At 36.0% G+C, this 20,196-nt stretch overlaps 2 protein-coding genes across 3 annotated transcripts in view; one reads left to right on the forward strand and one right to left on the reverse strand.

Annotated features, from left to right (window-relative positions):
• The window catches only part of LOC120623602 (phosphatidylinositol 4-phosphate 3-kinase C2 domain-containing subunit alpha), a 41,041-nt gene extending 21,016 nt beyond the window's left edge, over positions 1-20,025 (forward strand). For both annotated transcript variants that reach the window (XM_039889662.1, XM_039889663.1), the window contains exons 17-31: positions 268-434; positions 1,226-1,359; positions 1,750-1,838; positions 2,471-2,644; positions 3,273-3,430; positions 3,731-3,818; positions 4,903-5,188; positions 5,498-5,648; positions 6,729-6,885; positions 7,671-7,804; positions 8,397-8,504; positions 12,329-12,529; positions 17,086-17,279; positions 17,618-17,763; positions 18,133-20,025. In XM_039889662.1, coding sequence (XP_039745596.1) covers positions 268-434; positions 1,226-1,359; positions 1,750-1,838; positions 2,471-2,644; positions 3,273-3,430; positions 3,731-3,818; positions 4,903-5,188; positions 5,498-5,648; positions 6,729-6,885; positions 7,671-7,804; positions 8,397-8,504; positions 12,329-12,529; positions 17,086-17,279; positions 17,618-17,763; positions 18,133-18,396 — 2,451 coding nt within the window. In that variant the 3' untranslated portion in view covers positions 18,397-20,025. The remainder of the gene's footprint in view (positions 1-267; positions 435-1,225; positions 1,360-1,749; positions 1,839-2,470; positions 2,645-3,272; positions 3,431-3,730; positions 3,819-4,902; positions 5,189-5,497; positions 5,649-6,728; positions 6,886-7,670; positions 7,805-8,396; positions 8,505-12,328; positions 12,530-17,085; positions 17,280-17,617; positions 17,764-18,132) is intronic.
• Positions 14,207-15,911, reverse strand: LOC120623603 (stress response protein NST1-like). Its single transcript, XM_039889665.1, has 2 exons — positions 15,492-15,911; positions 14,207-15,182 (listed from the first exon to the last, which is right to left on the reverse strand). The coding sequence occupies exons 1-2, from the start codon at positions 15,622-15,624 to the stop codon at positions 14,326-14,328; spliced, it is 990 nt and encodes a 329-aa protein (XP_039745599.1). The 5' UTR covers positions 15,625-15,911; the 3' UTR covers positions 14,207-14,325.
• Positions 20,026-20,196: the final 171 nt, after the last annotated feature.

Below are 20,196 nucleotides of genomic sequence, written 5' to 3' on the forward strand. Positions count from 1 at the left end.
CCGCAGAACAAGTATTTCAAGTTTCCCGCTCCAAGCTTTAAGATTACATAACTTATGTCTCTACGTTTTTTCTGACAGCAATTGTGTCCGCTTTTCTACCTAACGTTGCCTATTTTAACTGAATTTGCAAGTCCAAAATAAGTACTGTCCTTTTCCATATAGAACACAGTGAAAGGGATGACTCTATTCTTATAGATCTGTCAAATTAAATTGGTTTAGAGATATGTGTAAAACAGAAACAGTGCCATTATTTAATACGTTCGACAGATTCTATGGGAGAAGCGGCAGTACCTAGTGGAACTACCAGGAGCCCTACCACTTGTGTTACTCGCTGCGACGAACTGGTGTGGAGAGCAACGCGCGCAACTCGTGGCGCTCATGCGACTGTGGGAAAAGCCTTCACCGCTTAACTCCATGCATCTGCTGCTCCCCTGGTAATTATCAAACACGATTTCGTCCGCAAATTCATCTATGTGTGATTTTGGGCTATCCTCAAGACCCTAACCCCGTCTGCAAAATGAATGAATTTTTGAATTTTCGGTCTGTATATTTCGTAACATACTGGCAGCCCTCAGTGAAATTCTAATATTTAAAAATGCTGTCATTATCTCGCTCAATAAAGACGACTATTATTATTTATTTATCTTCTCTAACTCTAATAATAAATACTTTAATAATAAAGTATTTATGGTATGTTAATTTTTTATATTTATCAATAGTATTGTTGTATTTGTGTAGTCTGGTCTATGTATTAGTATGTAGGTTCTAAATATTGTACCCCATCTATTCGTATTTTGTTTTAGTTTTCCTAATCCTAAGTTTGCCTGGCCGCCTTTTGCATCCTGCTTCATTCTTCAAGTGTTTGTTCTTTTTTTATCGTTTTTCTGAGTGGTGTACAAATAAAGATCAAAATAGTGCATTCATAAAATAGTGTCATACTTATCATTATACTTATAGTTTATATTTCATTTCATGTAAACTATATATGATTGATGATATGATTAAAATATTGAATATAACTTACAATTACGCTCTTACTTAAAATAAGTTATTCCAACACATTTATGTGACGCACACGCAAAGTGACGGAGACAGACTTTCAAATCGCGGGTCTTATTTTATTTTTTACGAACACATTTTGCCGATTGAGAGCATATCTAAGAAGTATATTATTATCGATCGAAGACTTAGTGGATAATTTAATAAATAGGATAATTTTCAATAGTTTCCCAGATGCGGCAATAAGAAAAATAGCAGCGACCCTAGTTGATGGCATGTCTGATGATGAGCTGATCCGAGTACTGCCGCAACTTGCGCAAGCTCTGCGGTATGAAACGTATGAAGCTAGTCCGCTTGCAGGTAAATTGCTAAAAAAAAATCTAGCTTATTCCGGGTAGACCATTCGAGTTAAGATTAAGGATGTATGGTTATAGTTACGAAGCGGTGATAGCCCTTCGGCCTTCATTTCCTTGGCATCCAGCTCTAAATTTTTAATTTATTTAATTAAAAGATTGCTTCCTTTAATGGTGAAGGAAAACTTCATGCCGAAACCTGCGTGCTTTAGAGTTTTTTATTTTTTTTGTAATATCCTAAGGATATAGAGATCAATTCGAAATATTATGTGACTTTCTCATATTGTATACGTTTTTTTGTTATACTTTTATTTTTGTGGTGTGCAATAAAAGTATATTCATTCATTCATTCATTATGACAAAAATGATTGAAACAATGGTTTGTATTTTCTTTCAGAGGTGTTGTTATCCCGAGCACTGACTGGTCCGGCGGTGGCGCACAAATTGTTTTGGCTTCTAGTCCACTCCCTGCCAAATGTACCACAGGTAAAATAATATATTTGCTGCGAAACTTATTAGGTGCGATTGGAAATTCAAAAGGAATTACAATAAATAACATATTTATAAGCCTACTGCGTAAAAAACTTCCGGAGGTGGGTTCAGGTGACCTAGAACAATTCTTGTATGTTATTCAAGCAAAATGACTTTGGCCGAGGCTACGTACCGCCCTACCGACAAGACGTGCGATTAACCGTACCGGTACCGCGTATAAACCGATTGGGAATATGGGTTTAATATTACTTTGATACTCCTAACAGGTTAGACTGCCTCATAACTGACAGTCAGGTGAGATTGCAGTCAAGAGCTAAATTGTACTGAAATAAAAAAAACGCATCAAAATCAGGCTAGTACGTTCTATATTTATGCAGTCACTGGATAGACGGCCTCGACTCAATAGACGGCCATTTTTGTAAGCATGTAATATATTTCCGTTACGGTCAGGATGCGGTGAAATTTATAATTCACTTACATCCATACCTTACCACCCATCCCCTCATACACTGTTACGCGTTAGTGGTTAAAATGCAGTCAATAATAAATAATGTTCGCTGTAAAAATATGCCTTTTTTTTGCGGTTTTTTCGATTATTTTTTATGAAAGTTAGTGATTTTTTCCAGGCACCAAATCAAGAGTTCTTAGGCATAAGTTTAGAAGAAAACGCGTCCGATAGTCAAGAAATGGACGCTTGTATGACTGCAACGTGGAGATATAGATTGCTCTTGCGAGCATTATTAGCTATCTGTGGAGAGAACCTCACTAAGACTTTGCTTAGACAACAACTGCTTGTCAAGGTAAGTTTTTATTGATAATTCTGTATTTTTTGTATGAGACTTGTATTTATACATACGCAGTGAGTAAATAACGTCTTATAAAATAATAAAACGTCAGAGTTAAATGAAGCTGTGACCTTGCCGATGTGGATGAATGTTTTAGTTTTTTAATATATTGATGAAATATCGCAATGCCACCTATACATTTCTTACCACATTTAAATTTAGTACTGGCTTCGGGCAGCAGGAAGTGCCAAAAAGTGTCGGTATAATTTATCGTTTAGATCTTAATATTATATATTAATATTGATTGTGTTATGTTTCAAAAAAAAACATTGGCATATCAATATATTGGTGAAGTTTTCTACAAAATAATTTTTGTGACATGACAAAAAAGACGGTTTCGTAGCGAAACGTGCATAGAGGGTACATTGTCGAAAATCTGTTCGGTGTATTACAGATTCTCCTACTTTTCGCGGAGTATACAAATTAAGCTTAATTTTCATAATACATCGAGGAATTCCGCAAAGTAACGCCTGCTTCTATCCAATAACTTGGATAGTGTTAAATATTGGCTTAACTAATGCTGCTTAGCCCAACACGGGTTTGCTAACCACTAAACAATAAAGTAAACAATTTTTTTTTTTAGATGGTAGCCGATGTTGCCATGTCGGTGAAATGCGCAAAAGAGGCGCTACGCCAACGCGCTTTGTACGTTGGAGGCGAAAAACTGTCCGGCCTGTTGAGACAAGAGCCAGCCGCATTGCCGTTTGCGCTGCATCGATACGTGCACGACATCGATGTCAAGTGAGCACCAATATTGTTATTAAAGTAACGGAATAAATAATCAGCATAGTGGCAGTAACAAAGAATCGCTAGAATATTGTAATAATCTAGGCTTCACTTAGGGGCTTCGAGTTTCAATCCCAGCACGCACCTCTAACTTTCCAAAATTATGTGCGTTTTAAGTAATTTAAATATAACTTCCTTCAATGGTGAAGGAAAAATATCGTGAGGAAAAATGCCTGAGAGCGTTTAAAAAGGTAAAGTTTACTCGTTCAGAGAGGAGACCCGGTCCAAAATGATAAAATTTATTGTCTTTTTTAGGTCTTGCTCATATTTCTCATCAAACACACTTCCTTTGAAAATCAACTTTATTGGCGTCGACTGTGCTGTCATACCAGCCATGTTTAAGGTAAGGTACAATAAAAAATACAAGTTGACCACCCACACAATTTTATCGTTTATTTGATAGAATGTAGCAACAAGTGTTCTTAATCGCAGATTACAATATGTTCACGGTCTATAACACACAATCAAAATAAAAGAAAGGAATTTCCCAATTACAATCTCAATGTGTGAGGTAAATTCTGGCCCGATTTCTTTGATTTTCTTCGATTGTCCTAACCTTTGTGCTAATCTATTTGTAAGCAAATCTCTAAAACTACTACATGTTTTTTTCGGGGAAAAGGACATTATTTTCTGATCTGTAAATTTAGTTACCTTTAGTGATCAGAGTACTTATATGTGAGATTTTCTACCTACAGTATCGTATTCGATGGCGTGAAAGTGAAATACAAATTATTTGGTATCGAAGTTTCGCCATCTAGTTACATAACTGGGAAACCGCACTGCCACTAAATGGCGCTTTTTCTATACCATATGAATCATAATTAACTATCACGCAATAGAATAAGTAAACGTATGTTGAAAATTTCACACATTGCACTCAGCAAATCTTAAATCATATATAAAAAAAAATCTTGTGCAATTTATTCACACACGGCGAAAGTGTAACTTTTGAATAGTAGCCTACGAGAGATTTAGGTGGATGTAGAGTATCAGAACTATTAGGAAATGTACATGTAAGGTTTATTTTTTAGTTTCCATGGTAACTAGAATAGGTAAAAAAATGTTTAATGTTTTCTATCTTACTCTGTCCTATACATTTATGTGTTTGTTTCTTTATCTAGATATTATTCGGTTTCCTAGATAACTTAAATAGGAAAAAAACAGATAAAATAGCATGTATATATGTCTCATTCTTTGCCGGCTTGGCTTCATCCTAAACATTTTTGTATTTGTGTCTCTTACCTGTCGTTTTTTCCGTTGCATCCGGTTTGAAATCACAACGATTCTAAAGAAGTTTCACTTCAAAAATCTTCAATGAAATGTAGCGCCTAAGAATTGTTTGTGTTGCACATACTTTTGCATTCTTCTGCATCTTAATCAGATTATCTTTGGAGGTAAAGAAATTACTTGATTGAATGTTTACGCAGGTTGGTGACGATTTAAGACAAGATTCTCTCGTACTGCAAGTGATAAAGGTGATGGATACTTTGTGGTTGAAAGCCGGATTGGATCTCCGGATAGTCACATTTCAAGCTTTGCCCACCAGTAGGAAGCGGGGTATGATAGAAATAGTGCCGGAGGCCGAAACACTTCGCGCCATACAGACTGAGTGGGGCTTAACAGGTTCCTTCAAGGACAAACCCATAGCGGAGTGGCTCGCTAAACATAATCCTTCCGAACTGGAGTACCAACGCGCCAGAGATAATTTTACAGGTAAAGTCTATACAATTAATAGTATTGTTATTTAATTCTTCTTTTCTCTATCCTTAATTTTATTTTGACCCTTATTAAGTCTTTTACCCCAAAGTACGCATTAACTTGATTCCATATTGTTTTATTCAATTTCGTTTCCACGCTACCGAAATATCCAAGAATTTTAATTGTAAGAAGATATTTTATAATAACATCGACAACCACGTTCTTCAGACCAGCATTGCAACAATGTCCATGGCGGCAGAAATAGGCATAGCTGTAGTACTACTAAAATATAATATAGCTAACATATAATATGTGTTTTTACAGCATCCTGCGCTGGATATAGTGTTGCAACGTACCTGCTGGGTATCTGCGACAGACATAATGACAACATCATGCTGAAGACATCCGGACATCTATTCCACATCGACTTCGGCAAGTTCCTGGGAGACGCGCAGATGTTTGGCAACTTTAAGAGGTTAGTACTGCCGTTAAAAACAAGGCAACTTGTATTTTTTGTAATTTTAATATCTATTAATTAATAAATACGGACCAATCCACTTACACCAACAATCACATTATTATTTCCGTTATACTTAAGAAGTAAACTAACAAAATGTATTGATTAAAAAATTTGGGTACAAAAATAGCACAAAAGAAAAGAAGAGACAAAATACTAATAATAATTTTAACAACAATAAGAAGAAAAAAAACAAAAAAAATTAATAATCACATAAATAAATTCAATAAAATCTATTTTGCCTACTAATATAATATGCACTGTGGAAACGGCAGATCAGAATGCAATAGTCACCACCCTTCCTCTTCCCGCGAGTGACGTACGAGGCGACTAAGGTAAAAAAAAACGGAGAAGAGCAGTGCCCTTTGTGCTACTAATAACATTTACTGTGATCACCAGCCCGTCTGCCCAGAGATGATTAACTTCTCAGGTTAATCACCACGCTAATCCTGCAGTCAGTGGCGTGCACAGGGTTTTTGACTAGGGTATGCATAAAGAAGGAAAATGGATTAAAATTGAAAAATCCTTCTCCTTTTTGAGTAATATAAAATTTTTAGGGTATGCAGTGCTTTTGTGCATGTATGAAATGCACGCCACTGCCTGCAGTGGAGTGTTATAGGTTATGACTTAATTGGAAGGATGTTTGTTACTTAAAAACCACAAAAAAAAAAACGCAAAAACAACTTTACTTTTCATGTTTGGTTTGTTATAATTATAATAATGATAATGAATCAAGAAACTAAAGAAACTGAAACAACAATGTTTCAATAGTTTAAGTGCATTTACGCATTCCTATTTTAATGTAACATATACAAAAGTGTTTATGCGTGGACAGGATAAGGTGTTACCTATGTGATATATTTCTAACTATGTGTGATATTTCTAACTCGTAGGGCGCTGGGCATAAAAGTGTAAACGAACTTAAGCATTTAGTAAGCAAAATTAGGTCCATTTTACTTTGTAGTTTTAGGTTTTTGAGAGTCGTAAGTCTAAGACAATTCGACGAGTATTTTTGTCAATAAAGTTGTCTGTCCCTAGAGACCGAGCGCCGTTCGTGCTAACTAACGACATGGTGTACGTAATCAACGGTGGCGAGCGACCAACGCAACGCTTCCAACACTTCGTAGAACTTTGCTGTATGGCTTTCAACATCGTCAGGGCACATCACGACCATATACTCGATTTGTTTGCTTTGGTGAGTTGATATTCTGTTAACTAATATCTCTTTGTAAAACCGATATTTCATGATGTTGTTATTAAATCATTGTATTTAAAGTATCGTATTGTTGTTATGTGATTAGTTCGCTTTTATCGAAAAGGCCGCCTTTTGTACTTGCTTATATTATATATATATATATATATATATATATACTAGCGGACCCCAGCGCCATCTGTCGGGCTGATTTGTGAATCTAAACCAATCAGGGTGCCACCGAAACGCATACCAAAAAAAACATTCAAATCGGTCCAGCCGTTTAGGAGGAGTTCAGTGACATACACACGCACACAAGAAATATGTATATAAAGATATAGATATATATTTTGCAACTGTGTCGAAATATCGACACCTTCCAAAATATTATCGTGGCATGTACCCGTTGAACTATATTTAAGAAATGTTGATTAACCGCGAAAATCTTTTTTAAAATGTTTAGTTTTCCTAATTTTATTCTAGTTAAACTTTTTATAATGTTTCGGTGTACAATAAAGTGTACACCGAAACATAATAAAGAGCCGCTGGAAACAAGCGGCCCAGGAACGTGTATTTTGGAACTTCCTACAAAAGACCTATGTCCAGTATAGTAAATAAATTTCTTTATTTCTTTCGGTGTACAATAAAATGCACACTGAAACATAATAAAGGGCCGCTGGAAGCAAGCGGCCCAGGACCGTGAATTTCGGAACTCCCTACAAAAGACCTATGTCCAGCAGTGGACTGAAAGTGTATGAAATAAAATAGAAATGGTATTTGGATGTCAGATGGCGATGTCCGGAGTGTCGGGTGTGTCGAGTGCAGCGGTGGGATACGTGCGTGCTGCGCTTTTGCCGGCCGCCTCTAACGCCGAGGCCGCGGCCGCTTTCGCGCAACTCATCAACTCTTCACTCAAGAGCAAGTGAGTGACCATCTCGCATTAATATATTTTTTTTTTTCATTAAATTACCTTTATTTATCTTTATTCAACCTGGAAGAAAATGATTTCCACGACATAGGGAAACCTAGTGTAGAAATCACAGACTTTATTGACTATTCTTTATTTTAGTGATTTTGAAATATTGATTTAGTCACTATTATCAGTATTTCTTTGTTTTTTTCTGCTCAATCAAGAGAAATGTTTATATATAGGAAATTATGCATTTTAATGCATGTTCGATGGGTTCGATTCCCATGACTGATAAATGTTTGTGGGATGAATATTAATGTTTTTCAGTGTCTGGGTGTTTATATGTATATTATAAGTATTTATGTGTATTTTTCAAAAAAATATTTATCAGTCACCTTAGTAACCCTACAGCTACGCTTACTTTGGGTCTAGATGGCGATGTGTGTATTGTCGTAGTATATTTATTTATTAATATATTTATTTATGTTCACTATATATAAACTAAAAAGTCTTAATTTATGACATTACCTTTCCTTTCTTAATTTATGACGTTAAAATAATATTAATTACGAAAAGTATTAAATTATGATACCATTCAATTCAGGTTCACACCAATAAACTTCTTCCTGCACAATCTGGCGCAGTTAAGAGCGAGCGGTGATCAGAGCAGCAGTTCATCCGAGCTACTGTCTTTCATGCCACGGACTTACACGTAAGTATTAAAATATATTTTGTAATGTCTGGCCAAGCTAACTCTGCGTTAGAAAAAATTGTCAACCCCAAAAAAGATATGCACAGTGCTCTTGTAGACAAGTGAGTGGAACAAACGGACGTGATGTTTTTTTGAAATAAATAATTAAAAGCTAAAACAATAGATTTCAACTTAACGTGAAAGTTTGTCTGTTTTTGTTTTACACACTTACACGTTACTACTGCTAAACTAATCTTTGTGAAATTTGGGACATGGATTTAAATACAATCTTCGAAAGATTAGTCTATGGTTTCTTTAAATTTTTTTCAACAGTTTTTAGATATGAAATATAATACTAAAGCGAAAGGTCAATTAATACGCAGGTCTTTGGGTAACTTGTACTTGAAATATCCTTAAGTTATATTATCTTTTGGAACAGACATTTCTACCAGACATACACCTCCAAATCTATAGTCAATAGTCAATAGTCAATAGTCAATAGTCATTTATTCATAAATATTAATATTATACGTCACAAAGTAATTATTCAATAATAAATTGTCTCATGCAAATGTATATTGAAATTTTATAAATTCATTATAATATTATTCTATAATAACAAATAAGTAAAGTCAATCTTCACAATATTTTACTATCCAAGAATTCATTATAACTGTAGAAAGCCTTCTCGACAAGCCAAGTCTTCAGTTTTTTCCTAAATAAATTATTATTTGGTGCATCTCTTATGCTACTTGGTATCCGATTAAAAACTTCTGGGCCCATGCCTGCTACAGTCTTTGTAGCTTTTTTAAGGCTGTGATATTTTGATAGAAGTCTATGAGGGTATCGTAAGTAACAATGACTCCTTTTGTTAAACTCGTTTCTGTGCTGCTCTACGTATACTGCTACATTATAAATGAGTAGGCAAGGCAGCGTTAAAATACCTAGTTTAATAAAGTAGGGCCGAGCTGGGGTGTCTTGCGATACATGAGCAAGTATCCTGACTGCCCGCTTCTGCAATTTAAAGACGCGTTCCCAATCGGCACCGCGTCCCCACAAATCAATTCCATACTGAAGAAGGCTTTGAACAGAAGCAAAGTAGCAAGCATACGTTGCCTCCGCTGACAAAGTATGTGTAACGCGCTTTAGAGCGAAACAAGCTGTAGAAATTTTGCCACATAATTTGTCGATATGCAAATTCCATTTTAAGCCTTGATCTATCTGGAAGCCCAAAAAAGTAGTATTATCGACCTGCTCAACTTTTTGGGCTTGAATGGAAACAGACAGGCACCGACGCTTCCGACCGGCTAGATTAAATTGCATAAACTGTGTCTTTGTGATGTTGAGGGCTAGACCATTTGTCAGAAACCATTTAAAAGTAAGTTCAGCCGTTCTGTTTAATTTATTTTCAAGGTCATCTAACGTTAATGCTGTTATTAGAATTGCTACGTCATCAGCATACATATAAATTTCACAATTTTCTATACCGAGAGGGAGGTCATTCAGCAGCAGCGTGAATGCAAGGTTCGACAGAGACGATCCTTGTGGAATGCCATTGTATGCGGTTTGGCTCATTGATTTTAACGATCCGGCTTTACTTACAACTGTTTGTTTTCTCTCTGAAAGAAAGTCAACTAGTAGGTCCAAAGCGGGACCATTTATTCCATAGTGCTGTAACTTCATTTTTAAGATGTTATGATCCGCAACGTCAAATGCTTTTGAGAGGTCGCAGAAGAGGACTGCGACCTCGTTCTTCCTCTCTCGAGCTTCCAATACCTTTTGTACTACCTCGCGTACCATCATAGTGGTTGAGCGTCCCGCGCGATACGCATATTGCCGGTCTGAGAGTGCGTTCGTTACGTTTAGAAACTCCGTTATCCGTGTGGTCAATCCATTTTCTAATATTTTAGCCACCGCAGGGATTATTGCTATCGGTCGGTAGCACCTTGGGTCCGTTTTACTACCTTTTCCTTTGTATAGGGGACATACTTTAACCTCTTTTAGTGGCTTGGGATAAACACCTTCCCGTAAGCATCTATTAAATAATATTTGCAACGGGAGGCATATTATGAACGCTACAGATATAAGAAGGTTGGTTGAGATTTCGTAAATATCCTTGGTTGGTTTATTGGCAACCTTTGTGTTTATGATGGTAAATATTTCCAAGGCCGTGAAAGGACGAAAACGCAAGGATCTATCAGCACTCGGTAGAGCGTTGGCTAAACTCATTCTCGAGAGGTTAATATTGGGGGAAAGCAGTCCGCACTCGGAGGCTGCATTAATAAATTGTGCGTTGAGATAGTTGACAAGCTCAAGCTTGGTCTCGAATTCGCAGCCATCAATATTCTTTAGTATATCTACAAATTCTTGTCGCGGTCTGTTCGTTTTACCTGTTTCACAATTTACTATACGCCACATTGTTTTAGTAGTATTCGAGCTTTGTACGACCATGTTGTCATAGTACTTAGATCTTGCTTGAGTTAACCTGCTATTATAAAGTGTAGAGAATTTTTCTAGTTTTTTTTGTAGCAAAGTGTTGTTAGGGAATTTAGTTGTTAGGTATGTCATCGTGAACAAAATCACATTTAGGTTAATAATTTCGCTCGTCACCCATGATTTCTTTGGTATCCTGCAAACAGTTTTTCTTTCAGGGAAACTTATGTCAATTTTGGTTATTATTATATTAATTATTGAGGTTGCTAGGCCCTCAGCTGATTTTCTTTGCGTGAAAAGACAGTCCCAGTCTACACTTTCAATCGCTGCAACAAAATTTTGCTTAGCTGTATCGTTATATCTTCGCACCGCTTGGACCGGCAACGACAACTGTGGGCCACTGCCTATTATTTCTACGCGAATGCCGTAGTGGTCACTTAGATTGGTAGCAATAGCTGTTGATGCAATACAGCCAGAGAAACTGTTCGTGTAAACATGGTCTAATGAAGTAGATGAGAAACATGACTCTCGTGTAGGAAAATCAACGATATTCCTGAAATTATGACATCGCAAAGTGTCATAGAGTTGTTTTGAGGCTACATTAGTAGTTAAGCAATCTATATTCATATCTCCTACTATAATACAATCAAACTTAGAGTCATATATTTTGTCGAGAAGTCTTTCAAAAGCTACAAAGAAGTCTTTCGGTTTTGTCAAATTTGATCTATATATACACACAATTAACAAGTTAAAGTCTATTAAGTTAGCCGCGGATATCTCGCAGCATCTTTCTACAGACAATTTACATATATCAATGTTTTCAATGGCTTTGCAATTATTTTTTAGAAAAAGGCACGATCCGCCGTGTAGTACATTACTGCGGCAGAAACTAGACACTAGAACGTAATTTTCTATATAAATACATTGTAATTGATCACCTGTTAACCAATGTTCCGTTAATGCTAAGACATCACATTCAAAGTCCTTATTTAATAACACTTCGAGCATCTTTGTTTTATTATTTAACGATTGTATATTTTGCTGACAAATCACTAAACGAGTGTTGCGGGTAGTTCTTTCGCATTTATTCTTCCACGCCGATGTCCGTTTCTGGGTCAGCGGGGCCACGCAACGCGCGTTCTTTGAGCGGCCGCACGGCGCGCCCGGCGCCTCGTCGAAACCACTCACTTACTTCAGTACGTGCCGGCCAGTTAGCAGCACTCATAAAGTATTCAATCTTACTATTTGGTACTATTATCATAAATGAAGCATAGTAATTATGCTTAAGTGTCAATTTTTATATCTACTACCTATTAATTCGGTCCAAGTTTTGAAACGAACTTATATTCTTTTGCCAAACCTTTTTTTAATATCTTTTCTCTTCTATTTCACTATATTTATTTGATCCACAGTATGGCGCAAGAAGGTCGCCTAGTGAGAGTGGAGTGTCTAAGCTACGAAAAACGCTACGATCCAGAAAAGCACTACGTGTACGCTCTGCGAGTTTATAGACAAGGACAGACTACGCCGTCCGTTCTTTACCGTTCCTACAAGCACTTCACCGAGCTCTACCAGAAGATCTGTTTACACTTCCCCTTGGCGAAGGTTCATAGGTAAGAATATTTTATATTACCTCTGTAGCCTTAGTATAAGATTGCTCTCTCGCTGCCGAGGAGTCCTATTCGCGTCTGAAATTCTGTATCGTCAAAGTAAAACAGACTTTATACTAATAGTTTTAGAGTCGCAAATCCTGTACTTCTGATTTTATTTTACAAACACTGTAAAACCCCTAGCTTAAGATTTGTAGGCAAAGTTGAGCTTTAACCCAATGCAAATAAGATCCATTTAACTACAATATTTAAGTATTTCCACACCAGGAAATTCCTTATCTTTCAATTATTGGAGGCCTATTAGCGCAGTGGGCGACCCTGCTTTCTGAGTTCAAGGCCGAGGGTTCGATTCCCACAACTGGAAAATGTTTGTGTGATGAACATTAATGTTTTTCAGTGTCTGGGTATTATTGTTATAAGTATATTATTCATAAAAATATTCATCAGTCATCTTAGTACCCATAACAGCTTCGCTTACTGTGGTGCTAGATGGCGATGTGTAATGTCGCAATATTTTTTTTTATTATTTTATTATTACTAAAAAAAAAAAACTATCTTCAACCTATATTTATGTACTTCCTTCTGGGCCTTGTCTCAAAATATCATCTGCAGTCTAATAACGTCCCACAGCTGAGCACAGAGGTCTCATAGGAGATACGATTCAGAGCAAAGACCCATCAATCTTATCCAATGCGGGTTGGTGGGCTTTAACGACTATTGCCTCTGATAGCCTTAGGTCCCAATTATTATCATATTTGAGTTACCTCTTATAATAAGAAAAATTACATTAACTTACGACGGCTTTTTGCGTGTTCTCCGAGGCACGAGGCTGACACCGACAACTTGCAAAATCCTGGCTGGTATCGAAATTAATAGAAAAAACATATTACCTTATGTATATTTGGCCCGACCCGGGATTCGAACCCAGGAAATCGTGATCCGTAGTTGAAAATGTCAACTTTTGGACGCAGTTGTCTCGCATAGTCGGGCTTAATTTGTTGCTTAGTGAGCCACTAAGCTGCACCAATGCGGGTTGGTGGGCTTTAACGATTTCGATTCGGCACTAGTTGACAGTAAAAGTAGACGTGAAGTAGTAGACTTCTACACCGCTTTGAACCAGCGCCGCCCATTCTACTTCTTTCTCCGTGTTTCTGTTTTTTATTTTATATTTGTATGTGTTAATGATGTGGTATACAAATGAGTTTTATACTAGTAAACATAGAATTATCAGAAAGTTACTCAATAGATAAGTCAAAGGTGCATTCAAGTACAGATATAATGGAATCTGTTATCGTTTTCCATCTCACTGCTAAATATATCGTTTATATGTTATCTAAGTAAGCTACTGTTTCAATGGCACCGTTTTACAAATTCTTAAAAGATTTTAATCGTAGCGTGAACAGCCATTTTATTGTATTATTATTCCTAGTAAGTCGATAAGATCGAATCAAAGATTTAATTTATTTCTTGAATTGAAATATAATAATATAAGATAAAAGATTATTTCAAGGCGCTAATTTCAGGAACTGTCAGTATTAATGAACCTTCGTGTTAGATAGAATAAAGCCCTTTTATCTTAGATTTATTTCTATTCGATAATATAAATTAGAATGCAAATGGTACGTCAAATATCAATTCTAACGAGCGGGTGGTATATTTCAGTGTCAATACAATAAAACATTTGGCATCAAACATATTCCTTTTTAAACTAATAAATACTTATATTCAATTTATGCTAATATGACGTTTTCATCGTTCACTATTTAACCAGCTAGCAACTAAAATAGGAATGCGTACAACTAAGCGTTGCTATTTTCGTTGCTCTTTAAACTGCTGACATTATAATGCAAATCCAAGTGCGTTTGTTTCGGAGCACTCTTGCCAACGCCTGTTTGTCTGTTCATTTGTTGACGATGCTGTGATATGAGATCCCAACTGTCCGTATCTTCCACAGGTTTCGCAAAGCTAGTGTTCCCGGTATCAATTCGTTTTGTGGTCACTTCGGGAACTGATGAATATGGTGGGGGGCCGCTAGTTTTGCTAATCGAACTTTCTAGAGTGTTTGTTGTGTATTGTTGTATCTCAGTACGGTTACCAGTAGTACCAGTTTGCGGTATTTGTTGTTGCTGGGGTTGAGGTGCGGTCCTTTGTTGAATTGTGTTCCGTTGTTGTTGCGGTTCAGTTGAGGTCCGTTGTTGCTGCGTTTGGGGTGTCGCCCTCTGTTGCTGAGGCAGAGGTGCGGTCCGTTTTGTTGGTTTCCTTTGCTCTACATTCTTTGGTCGATTTTGAGCAGCTCTAGTCTGTTGTGCAATATGTTGTTTCTCTCTCTCTTTCTTTAATTTTTCTTCTTGCTTTCTCTGTTTTTCCAGTAATTTCTCTTCCCTCTGTCTCTCTTTTTCCGCAAACTTTTCTCTCTTTTTCTGGTCGATAAGACGTTTTTTCTCTAATTTCTTTTGTTCTTTAACATTAACTTTGATCGGTTCTGTTGCTGATTGTGATATATCGGGTGCACTTTTCCGTGTATTTATTGCCTCGTTTGAGGGATTCATTAAATCGCTGGTGCTTTTCGATTGATTGTTGGATGGCACAGATTGACTTGGTAGTTTTGTCATGGATGACGGTGCTATTTTTGGCCATTCCGAATAAAGGTCGCTGCCTGTAATATTCAAAAATATTTTTCATAAATGCTTCCACAATTACTTATTTTACAATTACTAGATTTTTTTCTGAACCCTGAAATAACTCTAAACTTATCATCGCCGCGAAACCCATGTACTTTTAATCTAGCATTGTAAACCTACAAGGTTATTATTATATTAAAAATTTAATCTTTATCATATCGACATTCTTATTCTATTACTTCATCAAGTAAATTATCTACTAAATAATTTTACACCTGATAAATACAGTATTCGAAGAAAAAATACGCCCACGTAGTAAAAATAAAAATAAATCAAATAAATACCGAAAAGTTCATCCTTATTTGTCCTGTATGCACCGTTGAGAGATATACCCGGAGCTACGTCATAGTGTTCAACACCATTTTTCTTTCCGGAATTAAAATTCAGCGAAGCCTTGAATCCTCGAAATCTAAGCATTATGATAGCATACGCAATTTCACATTATAGTTCAACAGTAGGTACAGATGTAAATCACTGCATTTACGTCTGGAACGCAAACCACAAGTATATTTTATTCCGAAACGCTGTTTTTATTAGTCAATTGTGGGACTGTTTTAGAACTCTACACTCCGGGAAGTGAACTATAGTAATAAAGGCGTTATCACATTTACTTGACTCAGTGTACATCGAAAAATTATGAGTATTGCATTATACGTTGTAATAGTTCCATTCAAGCGTGTTAAATGATAGCGAACAGGTTTATATACCCACAAATCTACTCATTTTTCTCCTAATGTTTAATTATCGCGATGTTTTGCTTTAGCTTTGTTTGTGTTTGAAGTTCCATATTAACATCGATACTTGTTTTGATAAAATGATAAGATAGTGGGACCTGTCGATATTGTAACTGATGAGTAATCTTATCGCATGAAATATTTATATCTGACACGTTTCGTACTAGAATTGTTGCTTCGCAGATTTATATAATTAAATTAATCAATGCGTAATATAAATAAAGATAAAGTTATTATTTGAATAATAATCTCAAACTAAACTGACCAAGAAGCGATGTCTTCATAAAATATCTGCGATTTTGAATTTTAAAATATAAATATTATTAAAACATATCTGTAAGTTTATCACATGTCACAAACGAGTATGTAAACATATGTTTTTGTATCATTTTGGCTTAATAATTTAAGATTTTGTTATTGGACATAATTACTTAAAAAATACACTTTCTCTCCTTTGTAATATAATCTTTAATCTGATGACTAGTTGTTTGGCCAAAGTTTAAATGTGAACCACATGGGCAACGAAAAATGATCAGTTCTGGATATTTAGCTGGCTGAGTACGCTATAAGCATTACATTAAACAAAAGCATCAAATGCCTTGATTAAGCCATGGCTTAATGGCATGGGTTATGGAAAGCTTTGCTCCTGGGTACCCACATCTGTACGCACTATATCTGTACGAATATTAAAAATGTGAAAGTGCGTTTCTTAGCCCCACTCCCAACAGAGAACTGATTGACATGGTTTTTTGCTTAGAGATATTTGATCTCTCTATATGATAGATAAACTATAAGTTTTGTCTTGGAAAAATGCACTGTCCTTGTGAAATCAATCAACAATCGAAAGAAAAATTCTGTTATCACCCCTTCAGAATTTTATGTTGTAAAAAATAATACAATAATTGACAGGAAAATTACCTTTTATCCCAAAAAACCTACTTGTATTATATTTGTGAAAGCTAGTTTATTGCTCCGTCTTTCACGAGCAAATTTTGCATGTAAAAAATAATATAATAAATATGGGACCAAATTACAGGCAGTAGACCAAAATGCATCTTCACTCGCATGCTGTTCGTTAGTAATATAGATAATTATTATAAGTATAGATGTTGAGAAAAATTTAATGACTCTTCCAAAATTTTAGTTTACCCATCGGTCTCCACGTGGGCCGATCCAACGTGCGCCAAGTAGCCGAGAAAAGGTTCACCGACGTGCAAGCGTTTCTGACGTCATTATTCAGCCTTGCGGATGAAATTGCGCACTCTGATCTCGTGTACACATTCTTCCATCCACTGCTAAGGGATCAGCAGGACGTCGAACCGCAGAGATTGCGGAAGGGTGAGTTGGATTTTTTTTTATTTAGTAAAATATAAATAATTAGTTCAGCCTTGTGAACGAAATAGCGATTGCGACTGAAATTTTAATGGGTATATTTTAATAAATAAAAGTAACTGTAATGGGGAATACATTTAGCAGTGTTTTTGCATGAGTTCGGGAGTAAAAAAATCTAATAAAAACGTAATATTATATAATACTACTGTATTAGTTTATTAAAAATTTTTGAATGTTTTCATGTCTTGTATCATTTATTAATTTCTTTTTCTAGCTCTAGCTCTAGCTTTCATGGCGACTCAAAAGAAAACTGAGATTTAATTTATTGATACCGTTACTTGCAGGTGAGTCCGTAGAAGCAGAGAACACCGGATCGGGATCCTTAAAACTGTCAGTACAATACGCGGGCGGAGTTCTCTCCGTTTTAATACTTCACGCTCAATCCTTGGCCGCAACACCTCAAGGCCTGCCTCCCAACCCTTACGTTAAGGTAAGAATAAACATTTCTACCAAATAAACAACACAATTCTATGTATTTACAAAATGACAACGATTTAAATTGCCTCATTGACCTTGAAAATCGCATACGTAGATTCAGATACAAAATGAGCTTAGATTTTGGTTCCGTAGCCTTGTGAACAGTACGTTTGTTTATTGACCACTCATTCATCTGAGATTGACACTTTATAACCCAAGAATTATATTCTGGGACGGAATCACAGTTTCTATCTCTAAACTCGTTTCGCTACGAAGAACCGAATTAGCATCAAATTTACCTCAACCGTGAAATTCTCCAAATATGTTTGTCTGAAATGTAAAGATTTACAAATATATAATACAGTTTTTTTTATTATTTCAGGTGTACTTAGTCCCAGATCCCAATAAAGAGACGAAACGTAAAACGCGCGTGCTAAAACGCAATTCGCACCCATCTTTCATGGAGATGCTCGAATATCGCCTTCCACTCGAAGTCATAAAGAACCGAAGTCTCCAAGCAACTGTGTGGAACTACGATTCCTTGCAGGAGAACCAGTTCCTAGGCGGTGTGGTGATTCCATTGAGTTCCTTGAACTTGAAGGAGGAGACGGTCGCCTGGTATCCTCTAGAGTACATACCTCGGTAGCTAATACTAGCGCGCTCCGCTATATGGACAACGGACTTATCGGTACGTTGATATGTCTCTTGTTATGTTAACGGAAGCGCATTTTTGAGACTCTAGTGATGTGAAAGAGAGAGTTGGAGTGTCAGTTACAACTTATCGTACTTGTATTCAATACACCTTGTAGTATATGAAGGAATGTATTACGAATTCTACCCTTAAGTGTAAGTTTTTGAGTCCAATCAGTGTTACCGAAAACTTCCGGTAAACAAAGCGCCAGCGTTGCGTTTTTATCTTAAAAATGCACACTAAGGATATTAGTCATCTCTAATAACGTATATGTTGCTTCAACTGCTGTGGAATCATGAAAATTGAATAATTCTGACCACTTATAATGGCTGTAAGAGTTTTAAATCCTCGAATTCGAACGACGTTTTATTGAACGCTGAAGAAATAACGCACGTCCTGATAAATTAATGAATTGCATAAGTACTAAATAAGCCTGTCTTAGCTACGTATTATGGATATTTACGGATCGCATGAATGTCTACTTACGTTAAAGGGATGGGAGGAGTCCTCCGATTAGGGGATTTTTTGATATGAACTCTACAGATGAAAAAAAAATCTAACAATAATCTACATAATGTTGGTAACTAATGTACTTGCTATATTTGTAACAACTGAAACAAAGCGGTACGCTTGACAAATCATGTGATACGATAAAATTATATCGTATGGAAAATATGTCTGATAGGATAAAAATGGTAAAGTCAAAACTTTTTAAAGAAAAGGCATAATCGTTGTTTGATAAATATATTAAAGAGTTATTTTTACGTACACTGTGCGACGCCACGCTAACAGCTGGTCTGATCTATCATATCAGATGTTTCACACCAAACATATGCTATTCTTATCATGTATGACTAAAAGTTAAAGTGAATGTCGTAAATTAAAATTGTGACCAAAAATATCAGTTTGTTGTTTCAAATGTCATATTCATACTAATCAGGTTGGCTCAGCTTTAAGGTCTAGTGTAGTGTTTGCACCAAACTATCTTAATAAACGTGCATTTATTTTTATAATTTTAATTGTATAGGCACGACAGAAGCCGCCTGGCTAGTAGGGACTTTGTATTAAGTTATTATTTCTTTGGGACCTAACTCTTTCTATCTATACATACATAAATAGGTATATACAGTGAGTCTATATAGATTTACTTATGCATATCCACCCTTAAATTGTATTATTATTTGCACTTTTTATTGCTTGAAAAGATCGCTAGGTAGCGATACGGCCATCAATATCTAAGATATCGCATCACAGAGTAAGGATTCTCACACACAGAGTAAGGATCTAGACGGAGCATTCATGCGGTAAGTGCAGGGCAAGTTGACGACCCCCAAATCCTTTTAGTAATAAAGGATGTCTGTATTAAATATCAATCATTTTGAATATTCAAATTCATTTATTGCATATTACAGTTCAGTTTGGATTGAATTACACGTAGGAAGTCCCAATGTATATTGCCCCTTATATAATATGGCTTAGAGTTAGTTACTGAAGAACGGATAGATTAAGGAGGCTGGGCTGTCGATGATCGACGATAAAAAAATACTGTGTTGTACTCATGACCCTTTCTAGACTATGTCGGCATTTAACACGAGATCACAGCCGTCGAACGACTATCTCTGCATACTGTGATTGTATTTATATATGTATTATTTTTCTCTGTGCTGTACAATAATAATCAAAGTGTATTCATAAACTTAAGGTTTTTAATTTAAATGTAATAGTTATCGCGGCATTACTTGAGCTTTTTTTAAA

The sequence above is a fragment of the Pararge aegeria genome, chromosome 5, assembly GCF_905163445.1.
Source record: "Pararge aegeria chromosome 5, ilParAegt1.1, whole genome shotgun sequence".
NCBI classification, from domain to species: domain Eukaryota; kingdom Metazoa; phylum Arthropoda; class Insecta; order Lepidoptera; family Nymphalidae; genus Pararge; species Pararge aegeria.